General features: G+C 38.3%; 1 protein-coding gene across 1 annotated transcript in view; it reads left to right on the forward strand.

The window, feature by feature from the left end:
• Positions 1-23340, forward strand: part of LOC124722253 (NACHT and WD repeat domain-containing protein 2) — a 312786-nt gene that overhangs the window by 211933 nt on the left and 77513 nt on the right. The window contains exon 19 of the mRNA XM_047247442.1: positions 5177-5377. Coding sequence (XP_047103398.1) covers positions 5177-5377 — 201 coding nt within the window. The remainder of the gene's footprint in view (positions 1-5176; positions 5378-23340) is intronic.

Genomic DNA, 23340 nt, shown 5'->3' on the forward strand with positions numbered 1-23340 from the left:
AGACTTTAGATATATGACAAGTGAATACAAGTTCCATAAATTGCATTTTTGCATGCACGAAATTCAGTAATATCTAAAACTCTCAGTTTAGGAAATAGGCACTGTATATCTGTTACTCATAAGTATTTAGTATACCATTATAGTCAGTTAATTCCTAGAGATAACGAATAAGAGTCTTTGTTGTTGAATCATATGTAACTCAAGATATCAATAAGGCCCTGGACTCTCTTTTAGAAGGGCAGTAGTTCAAATATCCGTCTAGCCATCAGCTGACCTTGGAAGAATTGTGTAGTCCAATTTAAACTGTAGATTATGCTGAAATAAGTATAAAATACACTGAAGCGCCAAAGGAACTGGTACAGGAATGCATATTCAAATACAGATATGTAAACAGGCAGAATACAGTGCTACATTTATCAGTGCCTATATATGACAACAAGTGTCTGGCACAGTTGTTAGATCAGTTAGTGCTGCTACAATGGCAGGTTATCAAGATTTAAGTGAGTTTGAATGTGGTGTTATAGTCAGCGCATTAGTGATAGGACATAGTATCTCTGAGGTAGTGATGAAGTGGGGATTTTCCCATATGACCATTTCCCTAATTTATCATGAGTATCAGGAATCTGGTAAAACATCAGATCTCCAACATCGCTGCAGCTGGAAAACGGTACTGCAAGAATGGGACCAAAGATGATGGAAGAGAATTGTTCACCATGACAGAAGTGCAACCCTTTGACAAATTGCTGCAGATTTCATTGCTGGGCCATCAACAAGTGTTGTGACCCATTCAGTGAAATGTCATCAACATTGGGCTTTCAGAGCCAAAGGCCCACACTTGTGTTCCCGTGATGACCGCACGACACAAAGCTTTACGCTTTGCCTAGGCCCGTCAACACTGACTGTTAATGACTGGTCATAGGAGTCTCATTTAAAATTGATTTGGGTGGATAGACGTGTATGGGTATGGAGACAACCTTATGAATATATGGAGTCTGCATGTCAGCAGGGGACCGTTCAAGCTGGTGGAGGCTCTGTAATGGTGTGGGGCATGTGTAGTTGGAGTGGTATGGGACTCCTGATATTTCTAGATATTACTCGGACAGGTGGCACATATGTAAGCTTCCTGTTTGGTCACCTGCTTCTATTCACATCCATTGGGCAATTCCAGCACAACAATGTGACACCCCATAAGTCCAGAACTGCTACAGGAATTTAAAAACTTCTGACAGCCACGAAATTCCCCAGACATGTACATTATTGAGCATATCTGGCATGCCTTGCAACATGCTGTTCAGAAGAGATCTCCATCCTCTCGTACTCTTAGGGATTTATGGATAGCCCTGCAGGATTCATGGTGTCAGTTCCCTCGAGCAATATTCACGCATTAGTCGAGTCCATGCCACATCATGGTGCGGCACTTCTGTATGCTCGCATGGGCCCAGTATTAGGCAGGTGTACCAGTTTCTTTGGCTCTTGAGTGTATATGTATACTAGCCACAGCAATAAAAGTAGCTCTACAATCTTTAAATGGGAGATAAAATAATGGAGACAGAGAAATGGTACAAGAAAATATGAGGGAAGGATAAACCTCTCCAGCCACCATTTTTCTAGAGGAATCTGTGAGCTGTGTGAGAAGAACCAATATATGAGGTCAAGGAGAGAAATTCTGAGCCTGGCAGTGAAAGAGCATGTTTTTAGCTCAAATGTGTACTTTTCCAAAATAATAAAATGATGGAAAGTCCAAGATGGAATAAAAATGATATGGAAAGGATAGATTGCTACTCACCACATAGTGGAGGCATTGAGTCACTGATAGGGACAATGAAAAAGATTGCTAATATAATTAACCTTTTGGACAAAGTCTTACCTCCAAAATAGTTTGGACAAAGTCTTACCTCCAAAATAGAAAACAGACACACATTCACATAAGCGCACCTCATACACACATGGGTACTTGGAGCCATTGGCCACGTGTTGTATGTTGTGCTGTTGTGAACGTGTGTGCACATGTTTTCTGTTTTGGACGAAGAACTTTGTCTGAAAGGTTACTTATAAAAGTTCTTTTTCATTGTTCCAGTCTGTGACTCAATGCTTCCTCTATGTGGAGAGTAGTTATCTATCCTTTCAATATTGTTGTTTTTCAAAATAATCATCAATGCCAACACATTTTGATGAAGCTGTCTCCAGTGAGTGAACCTCCTGTATTATGATTCTGGAAGGTCTCAAAAACACTTGTCTACAGCTGTCATACTCATAACCTTAGAATTAAAAAGGTTTCCAGCCACAAATTCATTTAGATGTCAGAATGAAGCAAGCCAGAGCATAGGACATCTGGTAAAGATAATGGATATTGCATCAATTCATACTTCAAATCTCTTAGTTCTCTATTGTCAAAACACCTCTGCAGACAAATAGGCTGAGAATTATTATTCTTAGTATTATTATTTTACAGCCCACTCATTTCTTAACTTTTCTAACATGTTTCTTCATTACTTTGATTTAAGAAACTTGCATAGTTGTTACATGTCCATAGAGCATTTGACTGATTCTTTTATTGAAGTGATGTGTAATGAGTCAGTTTCCTGGATATGTATAAACAATTAGTTTTAACATTAGAGACTACATTATTGTTTTAGTTCTACACTTAAAAACAAGATTTTTTAAAATTTTATCTGGCTACCAATTTTCAGTAGAAAATCATTGATAGAATAGAAGGAGTGGTCCAGGGGAGATGGTTTTAAGTCAGATTTAAAATGTCCTTTCATACCTGTCAGACATTTTACGTTACTGGCCTGTCAGACATTTTACGTTACAGGAAAAATGATAAAAAACTTTTGTTGCTGGATATTGAATTCTTTTCTGAGCTACTGAAAGCTTTAATATTGGATAATAAAGGTTAATTTTCCGTATAGACCATTCTTCTCCAATTGTGTTAGATTATTTATAATGAATTTCATTATCGAATATATGTATTGTGTTGTGCAGTTAAAATGCCTAGCTCATTGAATAGGTACCTACTTGATGTCTGTGGGTGTACACCACATTTTATTCTTACTACTGCTTGCTTTTGTGCAATTAATGGCTTCTTTCTACGATATGAGTTATCACATAAAATTATTCCATAAGACATTAGTGAGTGGAAATATGCAAAATATGTCAGGAGATTACTTCATTTGTTTCCAAGATTAGCAGTTTATGAGGAGCAAAAGTAGCTGAACTTCACTGTTTGAGAAACTCTGTACTATGCTTCTGCCAGAACCAGTTTTCATAAATGTGTACACCCAAAAATTTGGAGAATTCTACACTGTTTACTGACTGCTGTTCATGTGCTATATCAAATGTTGGTATGACTTTAATTGTTATGTAGAATTGAATATAGTGTGTATTTTTCAGTTACTGGAAAACAATAACTGGCCATAAACATGCAGGTTTGCTAGATCAACTGTATGAAAAAATTACAAAAGCCTGAACAAATTTTTTGCCTACAAATTTGCTTTGGCAGTTGAAAAACTAAGAGATTTGAAGCATGAATTGTTGCAATATTCACATTGCAATGAATTGTTGCAATGTTATTTGGTCTATTAGGTAATCAGTCAGAAGAATGATTTTGCATCATAGAAAATGTAGGCCATTACTTTTAATTTTCTTCAGAACTACCCACTTCCCCTCATGAGTTTGTGTGCTGTTGCAATTTTGCCATTTAGAAACAGTGATCATTAAAAAAAACATGTCAACAATCTTGCAAAAAGCTTTCTTATGGTAAATTCGTCATGTGAAATGTACTCTATTCTTTAAATGATACATCCATGTTGTCAACTGCTTCAGGCACCTTAAATTGCTAGCTATCCAATATCAGATTGTGTACTTTCTTGATGTTTTCATCTGTAGTTATAGATTTTGGACGTTCTTCACATGACTCATCTGAAATAGACGTACAACACACTCAAATTCAACCCATGATTTAATAGCTGTTAAAAATAAAGGACCTAAATCCTTAAAAATCATGAAAAAATCTTTTAATAAATTTACATTGTTAATAAACAATACAAAACAGAGTTTTACAATGTCATAGCATTCGAATTTATTCATTTCAACCAAACATACAGAACAAAACTAACATTAAGCTTTATAAACAAAACTATTCAAATATTAGGTTGATACTTGTCTTAACAGTATTGTGCAGCATGTGCCAATATTTGAAAAAACAAAAACAAAAAATGTTTATATTTGCCCTCTCTATGCTAGACCAAGAAAATCCTCTTCTTGATATCATAATATGTTGGACATTTCAGAATGATACTGAAAGAAACTTGTAAAGGGTTTCTAAAGGAAAAAAAATTGAGAACAGGAATTCATACAACCTAAGAGGATGTTCACAATCCAACAGACACCTTCTAGTGAGAATGTCAGCCAGTAGGACACTTTCTGTAATTTTGTTTATTTCCTGTTGGTAATTTAAATTTTCTTTTACCCTATGTTTACTTTCCATTGCAGTACAGGAAAGTGTCAAATTCTTCAAATCTGTAATGCTGAATGTGATAAATGATGCTCAAGTGGTGTACCTGTAGGTGTTGATCTCTGTATTTTCATTGCTCTATAGCTTCGTTTGATGAGATTTATGAACTAAAATTTCTGATAGATTCTGTACTTGTTTTTCCAGGTATTAGTTTTCCATGGTTTACATACAATAATATAAATCATATTAGCTGTGTGCCTGTTGTGCATTTGTATTTGGGGGGGTGGGGGTGCAGGGGCATATATAGTGCTGGTGATAAATTTCAAGTTCCTGAATTAGTAATCCATGTTCTCTGACTGAATTTTTATCAGTGAGATGCTGTAAGATCTAAAAATCATGAGAGGATTTTTTCTAATTAATTTGCTGTTTGATTGTAGATTGTATTTGCACTTGTTTTGTATGAAGCATTGAATAAAAGATTCTCAGTTGCTTTTGTTAATCATATCTTATTGTAATGTAGTTACATTATAAAGAATTATTTTTACAACTAACAAAAATTATAGATACTGACTCTAATTCATGAAAATCACAGCTTTCAGATTATTAATATAGATTGTGTTTTTGTGGGGAAATTAAAATGCACTAGTTTCATTCACTTTATGAATGAAGCATGTTTTCTTAATGAGATGCACCAATTAAGACTCACATTTTCCAGTACAGGTGCCAATTTAACATGCGTGGCCAAATGGAGGAAATACATGATGTTCCCTCTGCAACTGATAAATTTGTTGTGTCAACTGCTGATTTCACATCACTTGAAGACTATCGTCTGTTACTTTGGACAGGTGATCTGGAGGATCAGGATATGCAGCTCCATTATTTCACTGAAAATGGTTCTGCTGAAATTCTCAGCTTTCATAGGTTTGAATCTATATATTTTTAAGTCTAGCTATATTATTTCACTTGTCAATATTATGTTGTGTGTCAGATTATACATCACATCATTACTACACTCCTGGAAATTGAAATAAGAACACCGTGAATTCATTGTCCCAGGAAGGGGAAACTTTATTGACACATTCCTGGGGTCAGATACATCACATGATCACACTGACAGAACCACAGGCACATAGACACAGGCAACAGAGCATGCACAATGTCGGCACTAGTACAATGTATATCCACCTTTCGCAGCAATGCAGGCTGCTATTCTCCCATGGAGACGATCGTAGAGATGCTGGATGTAGTCCTGTGGAATGGCTTGCCATGCCATTTCCACCTGGCGCCTCAGTTGGACCAGCGTTCGTGCTGGACGTGCAGACCGCGTGAGACGACGCTTCATCCAGTCCCAAACATGCTCAATGGGGGACAGATCCGGAGATCTTGCTGGCCAGGGTAGTTGACTTACACCTTCTAGAGCACGTTGGGTGGCACGGGATACATGCGGACGTACATTGTCCTGTTGGAACAGCAAGTTCCCTTGCCGATCTAGGAATGGTAGAACGATGGGTTCGATGACGGTTTGGATGTACCGTGCACTATTCAGTGTCCCCTCGATGATCACCAGTGGTGTACGGCCAGTGTAGGAGATCGCTCCCCACACCATGATGCCGGGTGTTGGCCCTGTGTGCCTTGGTCGTATGCAGTCCTGATTGTGGTGCTCACCTGCACAGCGCCAAACACGCATACGACCATCATTGGCACCAAGGCAGAAGCGACTCTCATCGCTGAAGACGACACGTCTCCATTCGTCCCTCCATTCACGCCTGTCGCGACACCACTGGAGGCGGGCTGCACGATGTTGGGGCGTGAGCGGAAGACGGCCTAACGGTGTGCGGGACCGTAGCCCAGCTTCATGGAGACGGTTGTGAATGGTCCTCGCCGATACCCCAGGAGCAACAGTGTCCCTAATTTGCTGGGAAGTGGCGGTGCGGTCCCCTACGGCACTGCGTAGGATCCTACGGTCTTGGCGTGCATCCGTGCGTCGCTGCGGTCCGGTCCCAGGTCGACGGGCATGTGCACCTTCCGCCGACCACTGGCGACAACATCGATGTACTGTGGAGACCTCACGCCCCACGTGTTGAGCAATTCGGCGGTACGTACCCGGCCTCCTGCATGCCCACTATACGCCCTCGCTCAAAGTCCGTCAACTGCACATACGGTTCACGTCCACGCTGTCGTGGCATGCTACCAGTGTTAAAGACTGCGATGGAGCTCCGTATGCCACGGCAAACTGGCTGACACTGACGGCGGCGGTGCACAAATGCTGCGCAGCTAGCGCCATTCGATGGCCAACACCGCGGTTCCTGGTGTGTCCGCTGTGCCGTGCGTGTGATCATTGCTTGTACAGCCCTCTCGCAGTGTCCGGAGCAAGTATGGTGGGTCTGACACACCGGTGTCAATGTGTTCTTTTTTCCATTTCCAGGAGTGTATATACTTAAATAACAACCGTGATTAATTAAATATTTGGCATGTGATGCTTAAAATACAGGCGGTTAAGGGGAAGCTGCTGAGTAGGATTAAAAATCATTTATCTATTCATTCATTCATTCACATTTCATGACCAATAAATTCCTTAATGAAAGAGAGTATTCAGGGATGTGCAACATGTCAAATTATACAACAGTTGGCAGAAGCATCCAGTGTAGACTCCTTGGAAATAACAAATAAACAGTAAATAAACATATATATATATATAAATAAATCTACTGTTCTTCCTCTACCTTACTTAGTTGCTATATGTTGAATGAATGACAGTTTATATATTATTCAAAACTAATTGTATATGTAATTTTACACACAACACTATTAGTTGTCTGTATAATCGAAAGTTAAAACCTGTCTCTGATAAGCATTAGTTTTAAGCAGAATTATGTCCGTAAGTCCAAATATTGCAATCAATTACAGTATGTAAAGGTTAAATGCCATACAATCGCTGGGCTGGTATATTCATGTTGCTGATTATAGCTTGAAGTGGCTGAAGTAGAGGGTTTCATAGGCTAATCCTAAAGCCTATGAGGTACCACTTTGATTGTACATCAAACTCAAGGATAAAAAGTAACTTGGAATGAGCACACAACTCACTGAGGATAGTAGGCAAACACCTCCCTACTACTATAATTTCATCTTGTTGTGGAGAGTAATGAACTACTTATTCTTTTTATTTTGATATTCATCTCACACATCTGTAGTTAATGTTGTTTATTAATTAAGAGTTCTTAGCACATCATTATGAGGCACATCTGGTGACCGCTTATGTACTGTACAACGACAAGTTTGGCTCCACCTTGACTAGAAAATCAACTAAGGTGCTAGATTTATCATTAATTTTATCTGGCTGCTTAGCAGAACATATGTAAAAAGCCAAATATATTTGTTTTCACTGTTTATTATTCATGAACAGAATGTGAAAGTCAATCTGTAATATTGACATATTTATTGTTGAATGTTCCAGAGTGTTTAAGATAGACATATGTACAGCTAACTGTTCTGACCATCATACAGAAAACAATGAATATGTTATTACACAGAATACAGAAATACTGGGCTTTCAGAAATTTTATATGAGACTCACTGGATTCTGAAACTACTTATCTACCTCACTGCCATACTGATTTAAAATCTTATAAAAATGCTGAAAAAATTTTTGTGTACAGGAACTTTTGTTTTACTCATTTTTTTTACCAAGCTGTTATAAAAATCACTGTCAGTTTTTTACTTCTTCATCACTTGCAAATCCAATTAGAATGAGAAAACCATGCACTTCAGGGAAAAGGTGATGATAAATCAACATAGGTCCAGGTTATTAACAAGGTATTAATTATTTTCAAAGACAATGAAGCAACTACTATTGAGTCATTGCATCCAAGCATGGACAATCATTATAATGAATTAGGACATGTTCAGTATATGAAAAATCTAATTTATTGAATAACATATCTCAATCAATAACAGCAGAAACAGCTGGATTATTAGTTACTGTCTCTTGTGATCACATAATGTCAACCAAACAGACAACCTTCCAGTGCCAAAACATCACCACCATCACTCTTGAAGTGCCCAATTTGCTGGTTGTGACAAAGACTGACTATGATGCCATTCTCTAGATTAGCATTTGTATTCTGCCATTTTGTGTTACGACAAGGTCTCATAATCAGTTATAATGTGATCACAAAACTAGCCACCCTTCTTCTCATTGCAACTGATGAATTAAAATGCATTTCTCTATTTATTATTATTACATGTCTTAATTTGAGGAACTCACATAGCAATCAGATTCTGAAATATACATGAATGATAATTTTACAAATAAGAATTCGAAATTTTGTACATAAAGGTGTGTAAAATAGTCCAGGGGATACATCTGACCTCCAGATATATTTTGTTAACAACTATTTTGGGTGAAGTTGTCTACAAAATATTCCAATTAATAATCAGCCCTTAATGTTTTGTCAGTAGTTGTGTTCTTTTAATGCACTGAACACCGTGTGCTACATACTGTAGCATAGACAATTGGCCTTGTGGCAACCACTGGTTCATTTCCTGTACTTGTAGGCCATATTGCCACATATCTCCATCTATATCTGAATGTAAACATGACACTTTTGTGATTACTAGATGAACTAGTGATGAAACACACTGCTCTTGTTTGTATTCTCCCTATTACCTCTATCAACTGTATCTGGAAAAGGTTCTAGACTAATGAGCAATACTCAGGTATCAACAAAATATGGGTTTCGTAAGTTATCTCCTTCATTGGTGGACCACACTTCCTGAGGACTCATCCAGCAGATCTCAGACTAGCGTCTGCCTTTCCAGCAGTTAATTTTGCATGTTGTTGTACTTTTTATGAATACTACCAGTTAATTAATGGGTATAATTGTTTCAAGTGACTGTTCAGCATTCATACAATCAAACACAGGTGGATCTTTCCATGCATTGAAGGTGAATATGGCTTGTCCGTAATTATAACGGGGTTTTAATTTCAGATTTGAAAATTGAGGATGATTCTACTACTTCAAATAGCTCCTCAGTCTCCATCATTAGGCTGAATAGACTACATTTACAGTTTCCTCACCATGGAAAGTTCCTTGATAGTACTGGGGAGTAAACCTGGGTTCTCAGTGTGCCAGTTATATATACTGCCTATTCAATCAAGGTGTAGCACTTTGTTTCCTAAATGAATGCAAGACACTGCACTTGCTGACCTCTCTTTAGAAAAACATAGTGTAAATATCCAAATTACCAGGGTTCTGCAAATTGGAGCAATGGATGGGTGGCATATAACAGATCCATTCATGAGAAATAATTAAATATGGTTTATCTTTGGGGTACCAGTCTTTAACCAGCCAGTTAAATGTAATAATTATAGATTGCCAATAGAGCTAGTTACCTCACTAAAATGTCCCCCAATACTAGTTTTGCCCTTTTAAGTGCAACATTGATGACAGACTTATTTAAATTAAGAGTATAGCTACAAATAAGGTCAAGAAAGCTAATTTGAATGTCTTTTTGCAATAAAAAGGGTGGCAGTTTTGGCCATTGCGAGTAGGGTACCAAAATTCCTGACAACAGCCTGGCCCCTAAGTGTGTGTGTGTGTGTGTGTGTGTGTGTGTGTGGATTTTATTAATAAACTTGCTTGTTTTTCTCTAACGAATGTAACTTTTTATTGCATTGTGTAATGGTGGCAGGAAGAAGATACCTTCTTGCAAGAGAAGTACATCCAATCTTTCCATTTCTGTTACCAGAGCGGTACCTCAAATCCACAAAAAGGGCCTGGCTCATTCCAGGAAGGCCCATCTCACTCCTCTTTTCATTTTTTCCTCCACAAGGAGGTCGGTGGCAGTAGCAGCAGCAGAGAAGAACTAGTCAATGTTGGCTGTGATTTCAGTGACTGCCTCTGCACTCATCATGAGTGCCTCCAACACCATAGTGCACATGCTCTCATGGAGAGCCACAGTCCCAGTGGCATACTGCTGTTCAGCCACATCCTTTGTGGCATGCCCCTGACTAGCTTGATCCATGGACCTTTGGATAGAGGCTGCAGTTGTGTGTCTTCTGGTTACTGTATTAGCCCTACCTCTGTATTTTCCTTTGTGCCAAACTCATGGTTGACCTCCTCATTATCCACTTGCACATATTTTTGAAACAATTTCTAATTAAACGTGTGTGCTGGTGCAAAATCTCTGACCTGGCTGGTCAGTGTCAATGTAGTTGCCACTGCCAACCGACCACGTGGTAAAGTGGTGCAAGGGCTGGACTTCAGTTTAGTAGTTTTAATTCGACGTGGTACCACGGTACTATAGGTTTTAATTTTTAATGTTGACTGTGCCGTACTCTGGAATGTTATAGTAATTTTATGCTTCTGAAGAAGGCTAGATTATTGTAGCCAAAACCTGGGTAAAGACCAGAAACTTTTCGCAACAGAGGCAGATTTTTCAATGCATTAAGTTTCCATTACTTGTTTTTTCTCTGACAAATATAACTTTTTACTGTGTTAAATAACACCAGCAGGAAGGAGAGCCCTTATCCCTTACAGGACACCACACCATAAATATGCAAAATTACAGAGCATGTACCTCTCGTGCAAGTAGGCAGAGAAGTCCCAATTGCTTATGCAAGGGATAAGCATTGAGTGTGAATTAATATCATATGCATGACAGCATCTCCTCAAAAGACTATCCTGTCCCTCCCAGCTACCATCATCCAGTTGCCTCCTCACCCAACCTTACTGAAATGAAAATGGGTGATTAATTTACAAAAAATGGTAAAAAATTACATTATTACAATAATATCTGCTGTTGTAGAATACAGTGGTATCTTAGATTCCCCAGTTCATGATAACAAATATTTTGCTTGTTGTATCTGTGAAAAAGAAATGTTTTGCATGTGCAGCAATGCACAGATCTTTGACTTGTCAGAATAGTAAGTGCACCACAACACTGGACTGGACTATGGGTGTAGTAAATCAGCAATCCTGGAAATTGTTTTTAAGAAGACTTTATTTATCACATACATGCTTGATTTTTCATATAAGCAAGCAGTAGTAAACTTCCTACCTTTTTCAGTATTTCTGGGATTCTTTCACATTTAGACCTGAGATAGCAAACTGGTAAGATATCAAACCCAAAGTAGTGGGTTTATATCATTTGAGACTGATGATGTATGTAGTGATATACCCATACACGTTATGGTGGAAACGTGATTAATTACATACTTCCAATTATAAATTTCTGTTTTTAACAAGTAATAATAATAATAATTCCCGTGGAGGCCTGGAAAAAGAATAGGCCTCCGGTATGTTCTGCCAGTCGTAAAAGGCGACGAAAAGAACAAACCACTAATAGGGCTAACCCCCCTTTTAGTGTGATTAGTTGGTTCAGGACAGAACTAAAGAAGCCTCGGACAAGCGCCGTCATGGTCGGGGGTGACGCTTGAACCCTATGCCCGCACACAATGGTAACGACACTGCTAGCCAACTGGAAAATGATTCAAATCCAAATAGAGGTGTTTTGCAGGATATGCTTCCTGCAACCACCCTAGAAGGAAAACAAAGACAGAGGATGAGATGGTCAGATGAAGTTAATTGACACCTCATGTTCTGTTATTACCAAGCAACAAACCTAGGAACCAACACAACTGGATACAGATCACAAGTATACACAACATTTATTACCAGATACCCAGAATTAAAATTTTTAACAGAACAACGACTAGCTGATCAGATCCGTGTAATAATCAAAAATAACAGGATACCCCAGTCAGAATTAGAAAACATCAAACAACAAGTACATCAAATACTGGAACAAAATAATGTGCAATCAGAAGAAGAAGAAAATACAGTAATGGACTCAAACATCCCAGAGCAAACAAATAAAGAACAACACGCATGAGTTAAACAGTCAGAGGAAAATGAAATCTTAAGACAGCCACCAGAACAAGCACAAATAGAACACGAAGTGACACACATGTTAGATATAGAAGAAAAATTTCAGCTAACATATATAGAATACAAAGACACAAATACAGACATTAGACCATTCTTGCATAGACCGCCAAATAACCCACAAGTCGAAACAACAATAAAAACTATCAACACAATCATACACAACAAAATAAATGAAAACACAACTATGGAAGAGTTACAACTACTGGTTTATATAGGAGCACTCACTACACTAAATATACACACTAGGCAGAGATCAGAACCAGCCAACACACAGAAGAAACCCACAAAACCAGCATGGCAACACAGGCTACAGATCAGAATAGAAAAACTGAGAACAGACATCGGACAGCTAACACAATTTATAAGAAATGAAATGTCAGAAAAAAAAAAAAAAACAAAAAAGGTTAGGTAAAATTTCACAACAAGAAGTGATAGAGCAATTAGATGAAAAGAAGCAGAAATTACAACCATTGGCCAAATGACTTAGAAGATACAAAAAAGTGAAAATAGAAGGAAACAAAACCAAACATTCAACACAAACGAAAAGAAATTTTACCAGACAATAGATAACACACACATTAAAATAGACAATCCGCCAAACATAACAGACATGGAACACTTCTGGAGCAACATATGGTCAAACCCGGTACAACATAACAGGCATGCACGGTGGATACAAGCAGAAACAGATATGTACAAGATGATACCACAAATGCCTGAAGTGATAATTTTGCAACATGAAGTCACCCAAGCAATTAATTCTACTCGCAATTGTAAAGCCCCTGGAAAAGATAAAATAGCAAATTTCTGGATAAAGAAATTCACTTCAACACATTCACATCTAACTAAATTATTTAACAGTTACATTGCAGACCCATACACATTCCCTGATACACTTACACATGGAATAACTTATCTGAAAACTAAAGATCAAGCAGACACAGCAAACCCAGCTAAATATCGCCCCATAACATGCCTACCAACAATATACAAAATATTAACTTCAGTCATTTACAGAAATTAATGACACATACAACACAGAACAAAATTATAAATGAAGAACAGAAAGGATGTTGCAAAGGAGCACGAGGATGTAAAGAGCAACTGATAATAGATGCAGAGGTGACATATAAAGATGAAACTAAACAAAGGTCACTACACTATGCATACATTGATTACCAAAATGCTTTTGATAGTGTACACCACTCATGGTTACTACAAATATTGTAAATATACAAAGTAGATCCTAAATTGATACAGTTCCTAAACATAGGAATGAAAAATTGGAAAACCACACTTAATATCCAAACAAATTCAAATAATATCACATCACAGCCAATACAGATTAAGCGTGGAATATACCAAGGAGACTCATTAAGTCCTTTCTGGTTCTGCCTTGCTCTGAACCCACTATCCAACATGCTAAATAATACAAATTATGGATACAATATTACTGGAACATACCCACACAAAATCACACATCTGCTATACATGGATGATCTAAAAGTACTGGCAGCAAAAAATCAACAACTCAACCAATTACTAAAGATAACAGAAGTATTCAGCAATGATATAAATATGGCTTTTGGAACAGACAAATGTAAGAAAAATAGCATAGTCAAGGGAAAACACACTAAACAAGAAGATTACATATTGGATAACCACAGCAACTGCATAGAAGCAATGGAAAAAACAGATGCCTATAAATATCTAGGATACAGACAAAAAAATAGGAATAGATAATACAAATATTAAAGGAGAACTAAAAGAAAAATATAGACAAAGACTAACAAAAATACTGAAAACAGAATTGACAGCAAGAAACAAGACAAAAGCTATAAATACTTATGTTATACCAATATTGACCTACTCATTTGGAGTAGTGAAATGGAGTAACACAGACCTAGAAGCACTCAATACACTTACACGATCACAATGCCACAAATATAGAATACATCACATACATTCAGCAACTGAAAGATTCACATTAAGCAGAAAGGAAGGAGGAAGGGGATTCATCGACATAAAAAACCTACATTATGGACAGGTAGACAATTTAAGAAAATTCTTTATAGAACGAGCAGAAACTAGCAAAATACACAAAGCAATCACTCATATAAATACATTGGCTATGCCACTGCAATTTCATAACCACTTCTACAACCCTTTAGATCACATAACATCAACAGATACGAAGAAAGTAAATTGGAAAAAGAAAACACTACATGGCAAGCACCCGTATCATCTAACACAGCCACACATCGATCAAGACGAATCCAACACATGGCTAAGAAAAGGCAATATATACAGTGAGGCGGAAGGATTCATGATTGCAATACAGGATCAAACAATAAACACCAGATATTACAGCAAGCATATTATTAAAGATCCCAATACCTCAACAGATAAATGCAGACTTTGCAAACAACAAATAGAAACAGTAGATCACATCACAAGTGGATGTACAATACTAGCAAATACAGAATACCCCAGAAGACATGACAATGTAGCAAAAATAATACATCAACAGCTTGCCTTACAACATAAACTTATAAAACAACATGTTCCCACATACAAGTATGCACCACAAAATGTACTAGAGAACGATGAATACAAATTATACTGGAACAGAACCATTATAACAGATAAAACAACACCACATAACAAACCTGACATCATACTCACCAATAAAAAGGAGAAATTAACACAACTAATCGAAATATCCATACCCATTACAACAAATATACAAAAGAAAACAGGAGAAAAAATTGAAAAATACATCCAACTGGCTGAGGAAGTCAAAGACATGTGGCATCAGGATAAAGTTGACATCATACCAATTATACTATCAACTACAGGAGTCATACCACACAATATCCACCAGTACATCAATGCAATACAGCTACATCCAAACTTATATATACAACAACAGAAATCTGTAATTATTGACACTTGTTCAATTACCCAAAAGTTCCTAAATGCAATGTAACATATACCGTACAGTTAAAAGGAAGTCATCCTTGATCAAGGTCTGCGTCGCCTTCCATTTTTAACCAGACATAACGTCTGAGAGAAGAAAGATATAATAATAATAATAAAGTAATAAAAATAAAAGAATACTAAGACAGAAAGTGAGAAGTCCTATACAGGAAGTGACAAAAAGATCTGACAGTTTTAAAGTACAAATAACACAAATGTTAAGAGTGATAAAAAATGTTTTATTGGTTATTACAGAATGGTGTTAATGGAAATTAAAGAAAATAACATTGGAACAATCCATTTCATCAGTTTAAGATTTGAAGATGACGTCCTTCAAATGGTGCCCTTCTGTGTCGAAGCATTTTCCCAGTCCCACATAAAAACTGTCGAAACCTTCCCTAACATTGTAGGAGACAGGTCGGCAATTTCTTGAGTTGTAGCCACCTTAAATTTGCACATTGTGTGGGGCTTGTTTGTGTTGATTCTTGATTTCAAGAAACTCCACAAGAAAAAAATAAAAAACGCTTAGACCAGGAGAGTATACTGGCCATGCAATATACTCGAAATGCGAGATTACTCAGCCACAAAACTTACTTTTCAAAAAGTCTATCACCTGATTGGCTGTATGGGCAGTTCTCCCATCCTGATGGAACCACATACTACTGTGCACTAAGTGTTTTCTCTGAAGTTCAGGGATCAGGAAGTTTTGTAACATCAACAGATAACATTGCAACATTTTATTGCAAATTGACCATAACAGTTTGACCACCCTCTTCGAAGAAGTATGGCCCAATGACACACATTTTTGTTACACCACACCACACAGTGACCCTAGGACTACGCAGAGGAGATTCATACAGTGCTTCAGGATTTGTAGCTGACCAGTAACGAAAGTTCTGTTTGCTTACATAATGGTGCAGATGAAAATGCACCTTGTCGCTCATCATGAAAATTTTTTCATCTGTCATCAAATCAGTCATTTGCTCTGAAAATACTTTTCGCTTTGCATAGTCATTGGGCTGTAACTGCTGAACAATAGCCATTTTGTATGGATAGAAATGCACATCGAACCACAAAATTCATCTTACTGAGTGGTCAGGAGCTTGTTTACGGGTCGGCCATTAAGGACTGGCTTCCACAACTTCTCTTACTCTACTGATATTCTCTGGCTGACCTTGGATGGCCTGTCAACTTCTGTTTCAGTGCTGGACTGGTAGCTCTGAAGTTACTCACCCACAGCATAATTGTGTTGCATGTCGGAACTTTTCTTCGTGGACCTAAATTAAATGCCTATGAAACTGCCACTGCACAGCAACACAGGAATCACCACTTTTAAAAAACACCTTGAAAACAAATGCATGATGCTCAACCAACCACTGCTCCATGGCTACTAAAAATGTCGATGTGTAGGCTCTGAAACATGCCCACCAACCTCCACCACCTACTTGCTCAACTGTGTGGTGGCAAAAACTGTCAGATAATTTTGCCACTCCCTGTATAATGGGAAGATATTGAGTTAAACACTCAAGAAGAAAACAAAAAGTAAGGATCAGAGTAATGAGATTCGTTGTATCATGCAAATAATATCTGACATTATCACTATCATAACTGGTGTCCTGTGTTCAGTGAAGTGTCCCTCATGGGGCCACAGGGAAAACAATGATCAAGTTTCAGACAAGCTTATTGACAGCAAAAATACATCTGTTTCAACAGTAAGAACAAAAGGCACAAAATATGTCTTATTTGGTACTGGTTCAGCGGCTTGACCGAGCTGCTATCTATAAAGTCACATGACTGTTTTCTAGTATATTGTAACAGCACTAAGAGCATCATAGGAAACTACGCTTGCTGAGAAATAATCCAAGTTCTGAGCATGTTATCCTGATTAGGCCCAACTAAGGCGCCGAAAAGTCTATCCTAAATGCAGCCTAAGTCCACAGAGGAAACAATGATGAGAACAGCGGCATTGGCCCTAAAATGGGATTTGAGAGCATCCTGAGACAATGAGGTCAGTATCACCCACCTGGAGGCCAGGAGAGGCACTCGAAGCTGGAAGAACTGGCTCATGTAGTCCATGCACTGATCTTTATAGCTACTGGAGGTGGAATATTTGTGATACTATTTCCTTGTCATGCATTGTGGGGATGCAAATAGGTCTGTTGGAAGTGATGGACCCTGCCAGTACTTGTACCGCTACCTAGTGTCTGGTCATGACTGCAACATGGAGAGCTCATGATGCTGAGGCATGTAGACGATGTGTAGACTGCCATATGCTCGAAGCGGCCTAGGTACACAAGGGATTGATACTTACTTTTCCGTAGATCTCTGATACAGCAGTCAGTATCTTAGAACCTGTAAAAATCTATGAAATAAAGATATTCTTGAACATATTCTCAGTTCGAGTATAACAAATTTCCTTTGAGACAGAAAAGCTTCTGTCCACAAATCAGCATGGGTTTAGAAAGACTCACTGAAGCGAAACACAACTTGCTCTTTTCTCACATGATATCCTGTGAACTATGGATGAAAGGGAACAGGCAGGTTCCACATTCCTAGATTTCCGAAAAGCAATTGACATGATGCCCCACTGAAGACTGCTAAAGAAGATACAAATATATGGAATAGGTTCCCAGATATGTAAGTGGCTTGAAGACTTCTTAAGTAATAGGACCCAGTACACTGTCCTTGAAGACAAGTGTTCATCAGAGACAAGGGTATCTTCAGTAGTGCCACACGGAAGTGTGGCAGGATTGCTATTATTCTCTGTGTACATAAATAATCTCATGGACAGGATGAGGAGGGGCTGTTTGCTGATGATGCAATGGTGTGCAGGAAGGTGGCATCATTAAGTGACTGTTCGAAGGTACAAGATGACTTAGAAAAATTTTATAGGTGGTGTAATGAATGGCAGCTAGGTCTAAATGTAGAAAAATGAAAGTTTATGCAGATGAGTAGGAAAACCAATCCCTTAATGTTTGAATACAGCATTAGTAATGTGCTGCTGGACACAGTCAGGCTGATTAAATATCTAGACATGAAGTTGCAAAGCGATATGAAATGGAATGAGCATGTAAGGATTGTAGTGACTTATCTGTAAAGGAGACTGCATAGAGAAAACTAGTATTACAGAAGTGCTTCAGGAACTCAAATGGGAATCCATGGAGGGCAGGCAATGTTATTTTCAAAGAATGCTGTTGAAAAAATTTAGAGAACTGGCATCTGAAGCTGACTGCAGAACGATCCTACTGCTACCAACTTACATTTTGAGAGAATTTAGGGCTCATTTGGAGGCATATAGATACTCATTTTTCCCTTGCTCTGTTTGAGTGTGGAAAAGGAAGGGAAATGACAAGTAGTGGAACAACATACCCTTCACCATGTGCTGTAGTGTGGCTTGTGGAGTGTGTATCTAGCTGTAAATGTAGATCATCTCAAATTTCAGCTTGTAAGAAACTTAGTAACGTAAGGAAGACTGTATTGTATAGAACAGCACAAACTCCATAGAAAATGCTTAAAAACCAAATAAATAACTTGATTTACTCCTCATAATGCCAGATGCTGTTGGTGTAAATTTTATTTAACACCAAACAACTGTAGAGATTTTTTTTGAAAAATAAAGAAATTTTAATAAAAAGTATAATAATTATAATTGTTGGAGTGGGAGAAGATTTCACAATTTTGGAAAAAAAAAATTTGAAGATTCTCATCCATCACTGAAATGATGGGAAACCCATGTGCTGTCATCAAAAGTTATAAGTAATTTTGCAACATTGAAAATACCAATTCATTGGGGATGTCATATATTTCTTCAGTAAAGTCAGTTGAAACTGCCTTATACCCATAAGACATCACAACATACCAAGTAGTATAACATATTTCTGTCATGTTGGGATGTTGTAACTGAGTACTATGATCAATTCAGCCCAAACATTTATGGTAGCAGAAGCGGTATTACCTACTATGTTTCTATATAAGGTGGCACTTACATGCTTGTAATATCTAATTATATGCTTCCTTGACAGGGCAGAACTACAACAGAAATATGGCAACACAATAAGTAATAATCAATAACATTTATTAATAGTGATGATATACAATTGTATTAATGTTAATAACACTTTGGTGCATGGCATTTAATGTCATACGGCACTGATTTGTACTTGCATTCTTTAAGTTGCCATCACCCATCACAAACCATGAGTGGTTTTAAAACCCTTGTGCACAGGGCACATACGGTGTCGGATGCAGAGAATTTGCCTATGGAACTTGCACAGTTAAGGACGATGTTCAGAGACAATGGATACTCGACCCAGAAAATTGACAGGGCTTTCTCAACTAAAGCCAGGAACCGGGAAGTGGATAAAGAGGAGAACGTGCCAACCAAATCTCTACCTTTTCTTCCCTTTGTTGGAAATATCCCCTTCACAATAGTGAGGATTCTTAATAATTTTCACATGAAAGTGGTTTTTTGTCCACCTTCTAAGATTTCGGATCTGCTGGGATTGGTGAAGGATGATTTGCTGCTGCAGAAGGCAGGAATTTATAAAATACCGTGTCAGTGTGGTATGGCCTATATAGGACAGACAACAGGTACAGTGGAAGAGCGTTGTACGGCACATCAGCATTGCATTCGCCTACTTCAACCCAGTAAGTCTGCAGTTGTGGAACATTGTATTTCCAATGGACATTCAATGGAGTATGACAGAAGTTCGATTTTGGCCACAGCAACAACATTTTGGGACTCCATTATCAAAGAATCTGTTGAAATATGCATTGCAGAAAATCTAACAAACCATGACAATGGTTACCAACTAAATAACGTGTGGATTCCCGTCATCTCCGAAGTTTGTTCGAGACGAAGATGCCAGAAGACTTTGATAGCTGTAGCCAGCAACAGTACCAATGGCAGCTGAGTCTTGCAGTTGCACCAGTGAGGGCGCTGCCACTGGGCAGTGTGGTCCTACTGTCTCTGCAACTTCAACGCATGCATGGCAGTACCATCAGCACACTATATAAGATAGAGTGGAGAACATCTTTGTCAATCCTCGTGTGGCTCACCTGAAGATGGCTGGCAGTTGTCCAGCCAAAATATCATGGAATGAAGTTTAGGACAACTGGTTGCAATCCCAAAATCTCTTTGAACAGTCATATAACTAATACAATAAAATCTAAATAGCTTTGCTGTCTCTTGTCAGTCTATGAATTAGTCACTATAACAAAGTATTATGCAGACACTCATAGTTAACTGTTGCTATTACTCCATAAACAGTGATTGATAAATCAGAACTGTAGTCTTCTGAATGGAACTGTTCAAACTGTATATCTGCTGCTACAGCAGGAACTGGTAGAACCATTAGAACTGTGTTAGTGTCAGCAGCATGTCGTTTTTTTTGTGCTTGTTGGTGGAAGGGTCTCCCTCCATGCTCATTCTTGGTGGAAGTGGAGTAGTCCACTGTTGACAATGCTCTCTCTGACATTTTACAACACGTGTAGCAAGTGGTGTGGCTGTGTGGTGGTGGCTTCTCATGGAATTGCTGTGTATGTCTTGAGCTATATACACATCCCTCCCCTGGAGAGGGGGGTGGGTGCTGATGAAGCTGGCTGGCCATAAGTATCCTGCTTCCTCGGTCCCCAACGTATGTATTTGGTGGGTGCACACATGTTACTCCCCCTGACATTCAACCACGGCACCATGGGAAATGGGAAATCCACAAAAAACTATGGTGAGGGGGCAGATGGTCAAGATTTTGCCATTTTGATGATCATAGAGTGGTCTGAGGTGTGAGGCATGATTTCCATTTTCATAGATTCATCGCTAGATCCCACTGCTGGTGTCACTGGAGGAGAGGGGGTTAGGCTGGTGGCTGCATTAGAAAGTTCCTCAGACAGCTGGCTCCACAGAGGTCTTCTAATCATATAAAACGAAACAGCCTAGGAGCTGTGCATATATGTATATGGGCACAGTGTGGCCCGATTTGATTTTTATGATGCACTGTGACCCCATGTGAACATCTAACTTTAATCATTACATTACCAAGCTGCTCTATGACTGTGCCTGGTACCCATGTCTTTTTCCTAAATTTGTACATTGTAATGAGTACCAGATGATTCAGTTTAAAAAATGTTTGTTTTGGCTGTTGTCAAAGCTCAGCTGGTGGATCCATAAGTAGCTTTAAAATGGACAGTAATGTGCAATGTAGTCTTCCATCTAGTTTCTCAGCTGTAGATTGCGCATCATGTGCAGTGGCTCTTTACTGAGAGAGAGAGAGAGATCAATAATTATAGCATTGAACCAGCTTTGTCATGTGTAACCTGAATCTTCATACGAATATTTCATTGGGAGCACTGGCCTCAGGCTGAAATGGCACAGTCTTGAAGTGTGAAATGGCATTGGTTTCACCAAATAGTTTAAATATCTGAGAAGAAAATTGAGCGACACTGTCAGTGACAATAGATTTCAGCAATCTTTTAATAGAGAAGGCCTTTGGCAAAAACTGAATAATCTTTGGGGAAGATATCTTGTGAATTACGAATTGTTATTTATTCACCTCATAATGTACATAATCTAAATCATTTGATTCAGGTACAGGAGACATGTCAAGTTGTGGTAAAATTTCACCACAAACAAAGAACAGCAGATGTTAAAGACAGCAGCATAATAATAATACAATTTCATTATACATACATACAATAGAATCTAATACTTAATTACCCCTTGCTCAACCTCTATGAATTCTTTTATTGAATAGTAGCATTTCTCCCACAGATTCTGCTATAGACTCATTTTTAAATTTCTGTCTTCATACTAAATATGTTTTTGACCATTAACTTGTTATATATTGTCATCCTCATATACTGGGGAGCCCATGCATATAATTTCAACTGGTGTGTGGGTAGCATGAAATTATTTTTATTTCTTGTGTTATATGCTTTGGTAAAAGGATTCTCCTGAAATAATTTTGTCTGGGTTTACTGGGTCTCGCCACACTGGTTGCTTGGCTGTGCTGGTCGTTGATGCATTACGAACATGTCAGTGTCCTCATACTGCATTGCTTCATCAGATACATGCATTTGTTTATATGCCCACATTAATGGCAGAGTCTTGCAGAGATGGTTTTCTTAGACTAAGCAGGCCCTTCCAACATATCTTTAATGGAAGATCAGGTGAGAGTCACAGGCTCACAGGTAGGTGATAATTTCTGTAGGAGCTGAAATACAGATGAGCCTGCATAAATGAGTAAAAATGATTTGTGTTCCAAATCAGCTGATGTACGATGTGTGATGAAATACTGCTCTAGATATTCTACATAATTGTTTCTTACTGTATGCTGGAAAGGTTGGTGACAGCATCTTCAGTTATAGTAGTTATTTTCAGCCTTAATCTGTGCTTTCTTCAAATCTGGTCAAGTGCACCACGATGAGCTCCCAGGTTGATGACAATTCTTGTAGAAACTGGGGCACTGTAGGACTGTCAGTTCCAGTTTGGTTATTGTTATAACTTCAAGTCACAGAGTAAGTTGACAAGTAAGACATGTGTGCACGTTAGCATTCGAATGAGCACTGAGTCCCAGTCTAGCGGCCGCTGCTCGGCTGGCTGCTTAGGTGGCGCAGTTGCTGCATGGCTGGCAGACAGCGCTGCACGTAGAGGATGCGCGTAATTGCGCGGCGGCGCTTTGAATGATCGGCGAGTCACAACAGTTATATCTGAAAAATGTGCTCAGAACAGTTTACAAAATTCCCAAAAATCTTCCTTGAAAGGAAATGGATTAGCAGTCCTAGAGTCTAACATGCACAGATAATTCTAAGCCATGCACTGTTGCCACAAAAATCAAAGACATACATTCCCTCTGAAATAATTGAAAATAAAAAAGCCTCCTTAGTTCTGTAATCTTGTCTCCTTTATTGGTTCTTTTACTCATCACCCTTGTTGACAGGAATAAATCTGTAAGTTTGCAC

Source organism: Schistocerca piceifrons, chromosome X (assembly GCF_021461385.2).
Source record: "Schistocerca piceifrons isolate TAMUIC-IGC-003096 chromosome X, iqSchPice1.1, whole genome shotgun sequence".
In the NCBI taxonomy this organism is placed as follows: Eukaryota; Metazoa; Arthropoda; class Insecta; order Orthoptera; family Acrididae; genus Schistocerca; species Schistocerca piceifrons.